Genomic DNA, 3640 nt, shown 5'->3' with positions numbered 1-3640 from the left:
TGCTCAGTGAGTGTCCCCAGCCCTGGGACAGTGAGTGTCCCCAGTTCTGGTGTTGCTCAGTGAGTGTCCCCAGCCCTGGGCAGTGAATTTCCCAGCCCTGCTCAGTGAGTGTCCCCAGCCCTGGGACAGTGAGTGTCCCCAGTTCTGGTGTTGCTCAGTGAGTGTCCCCAGCCCTGGGCAGTGAGTGTCCCCAGCCTGGGCAGTGAGTGCCAGCCCGGCCGTACCTGATGGGCAGGGAGGGGTCCCCGGCGTCCCACCAGTCCTTGGGGGGGCTGATGTACATGCACCACAGCTCCCAGCTGTAGCCGTGGGCTGAGTTCTCGTAGCGCTGCACCTCGAAGTTGTCCTGCTTGATGTTGTCAATGGAGGGCAGGATCACCCTCTTCCTGTTCTCCTGGATCCGGGACAGCACCGGCTCCGCCCTGGGGGAAGGGGCAAAGCACAGACAGAGCCTCGGTTCACTGCAGCTCCACTCAGTTCCATCCCAGTATCCCATCCATCCCTGCCCCTGGCAGTGGGAGCCATTCCCTGGGTCCTGGCCCTCCTGCCCTTGTCCCCAGTCCCTCTCCAGCTCTCCTGGGAGTTCCCTTTGGTTCTGGAATCCACTCAGAGCCTTCTCCTCTCCAGCTGAACAACTCCAATTCTCTCAGCTTGTCCTCACATCCTCACAGCACAAGTGCTCCAGCCCTTCGTGCTCCTCCTCCAGACCCACATCAGATTTTCTGTGCTCCTCCTCTGGACCCACTCCAGTTTGTGTTGGATACAACCTGGTCCACAAGCTGGAAACCTTCCCTTCTGTAAAGCAAAGCCAGGAAGGATGTGCTTGGTTCAAACCACGCTTGAACTAGTCCAGACTTCTCCCAGATCCCAAAACCCTGGGCACAACAGGTACATTCTGGAAAGCAGGACTGTTTGAAGGGTCTTTTTTTTTTTTCCTTGGGATGCAGTTTGATGACTGTAGCTAAAAAATTCATCTCTGGGATGCGTTCAGAGCTGGGGGTGTGCTCAGCCTCACCTCTGCAGCTCCAGAGCCAGTGAGTGCCCTGGGGTCACGCCCACACCACGGGGAATTTGGGGGAACTGGCACTCCCAGTGCCCCCAGTAACAGCAGCAGGTGGGAAACTCAGGGAGAGGCAAGCCCACACTGCAGAAATGTTTCCTCTCTACCCCTAGGAAAGAGCTTCAAGAGCTCAGTCAGTGGGAGCTCCACAGTGAATCAGGTGTGAGGATTTAGTGACCAGAAAGAGCAATGTTCAACTGGGAATACAGATCCCAACATCACAAACAGTTCCTAAAATACCCCCTTCAGCTGCATGTTATTAAAAAGGATTCAATAGCTGTGCACAACTCTGCTTTAACAGCTGCAAATGGGGGGTTTTGTGGCTGTTACTGTGTTCAAATTCAACACAAGTTTAGCTTCTTCCACCTCCACTTTTCTAAACATGGACCATTTACTTTTTACACTTGGTTAGAAGAAAAAAATTCCCTTTCAGGCTCCTGTCATGACAAAGATTCAAACTTAAGCCACTTGAGCTCAAATGTTCTAAACCTCTCTGAAAAAAAAAATCCTTATGAAACACCTTTTGCTGCTTCTGCATCTCTGCTCTTATTCCCAGCAGCAGAGGAAACAAATCAGTCCAGAGCCTCTGAGCCTCCCTCTCTGGGATCCAGCAATGGGAAGCACTTTCTCCTTCATTCCCTTGCTGCCTGGGCTTTTTTCAACTTGCAGGAATTACTTAAGGCTAAGGGAATGGAAAATCATCCTGAAAAACATAAACAGGGAACAGGGAAAGTGCACGCACAAAGGGAAGGAACAGAGAAGGATTACACAGAACAAGGGCAAGGAAAAGTTCTCCTCATGCATTCCCACCGTGCCATTCAATACAGAAGGAATCCTGGAGAAGGATTAACAAGGCAGAGGACCTGTGTGTCATTCTGCAGGGACACATGGGGACAATAAGCCAGAGGACCTGTGTGTCATTCTGTACGGACACTGTTGTATTGCACTAAATTGTTACTGAGTTGTTTGCACTGGGTGTTTGGTAATTTGCACTGTTCACATGATTTGTATCCTATGGCCACACGGTTTCCCTCATTTTTTCCCCCCCAAGTGTCAGCCCTGGTGGTCTCTGCCCCGGTTTACCTCTCCCCTCGCCCCTCCTCACTTGTATGCCATTGGTTGTGGTCCTCCTCCGCCCCCATTCCTCAGGTATAAAAGTCTCCTGCCATCAGGCACCGCCCTCTTTTCCCACCTGGGGAGTCACCAGAGTGTGAGATGTCCCCTCACAAGTCAATAAACGACGGACATTTGTCCCCACATGGAGAGGAGCGCTTCCAATATTTTCCTTTCCTCCCTGTAAGATGGTGTGGGCTGGGGTGCATAGCTAGCTGGATTGGGCCCAAACAGCACATCTAGACACAGTTCTTACAGGACACAAAAGAAGGGGTGTTCCCCTGGTTAATACCCCCTCAGCAAGCCCCTGAGCACCTACCAGCCAGCAGTGAACTCCACGTGGGCATCAAAGAAGCCGGTGACCTGGCCCGTGGCAGCCTTCCAGCCCTCGATGCGGGCCCGGATCAGCCCTTCCCTCTTCTGGTTCCTCACCACCTTGACCAGCCCCGGGTAGCGTTTGTTGACGTACTCCTCCAGCGGCGCCTTCAGCTCCTCTGGGGACAGGGACACACAGCCCGTGGGGTTGTGGTGTTACATTTTAGTTACATTAGACATTGCTCTGTCTCACCCCTCCGAAATGTACACGGTTTATTCCAGCCCTGTGACCTCCCCTGCACTATCATGGATCTGTAATCCCACTGGCCCAAGTCTGATTCCGTGCCCACCTTGAATATCCCTGTTAAGCTGTGGGGGGAGACCAGGAGCTCTCTTGACCCTTTGCTCCTTCGGCCCTTTGTTCTCTTGGCCCTTTGCCCCCTAGGCTCTCCCTCCGTTCCCTCCCACTTCTCCCCTTGTTCCATTTTGATTTCAGGGTTTACCCCAGAAGTTCGGGTCCCTCCCCTGATAATTCCCTCCCAGGTGTGTCAGTCACCTCTCCTTCCCCCTCCCAGCACTGTCTGTCAGTCCTGGCATTCCAGAAGGGCACTGAGTGATTGGCAGATTCACAGGATGCCCTCTACCCCTGGGGGGCATTGGGCCATCCAGGTGTCCTTTGTCCCTTTGTCCCTCCCCTCCTGTCCCTGCTTGGTGGCTCCCGACCCCTTCCCTGCCCCTCTCCCGGGGTTCAAAGGAGCAGCAGCCACGGGCTCAGGGAGTTCTGTTGGAGCTGGTGCTGCATCCAGAATAAAGCCAGAATAAAGCTCTGGATCCAAACCCTCATCAGAACCGACTCCTTTCCTTCACCATCGCCTCAAAGCTTCTCTGCCACAGGGAAACCTGAGGAGCAGCCCCTGTTATGGGGGAAGCTCCATCCCAGCACCACCAGAGCTCCTGCAGACCTGGATTTGTCTGCAGTGCCCAGAGCAGCACCCAGCCAGCCAAAAGTGTCTGTGGGGTGAAACACCACACACCCATAGAGCCAAAAGTGTCTGTGGGGTGAAACACCACACACCTGCAGGAATCACAATACTCCTTACAGACCGTAACCCTAACACCACATTCTTTGACCATGCAGGGGGAGGAAACCCT

The 3640-nt window shown here is 53.8% G+C and overlaps 1 protein-coding gene across 1 annotated transcript in view; it reads right to left on the bottom strand.

Annotated features, from left to right (window-relative positions):
• GALNT17 (polypeptide N-acetylgalactosaminyltransferase 17) overlaps positions 1-3640 on the bottom strand; it is a gene marked incomplete at its 5' end in the record, with an annotated part of 239381 nt that overhangs the window by 144402 nt on the left and 91339 nt on the right. The window contains 2 exons of the mRNA XM_005425125.2: positions 225-422; positions 2493-2667. Of these exons, the coding sequence (XP_005425182.1) occupies positions 225-422; positions 2493-2667 (373 nt within the window). The remainder of the gene's footprint in view (positions 1-224; positions 423-2492; positions 2668-3640) is intronic.

Source organism: Geospiza fortis, unplaced genomic scaffold (genome assembly GCF_000277835.1).
Source record: "Geospiza fortis unplaced genomic scaffold, GeoFor_1.0 scaffold59, whole genome shotgun sequence".
Taxonomy (NCBI): Eukaryota; Metazoa; Chordata; class Aves; order Passeriformes; family Thraupidae; genus Geospiza; species Geospiza fortis.
Note: the sequence above shows the minus strand (reverse complement) of the source record. Positions and strands in the feature narration are given on the sequence as shown.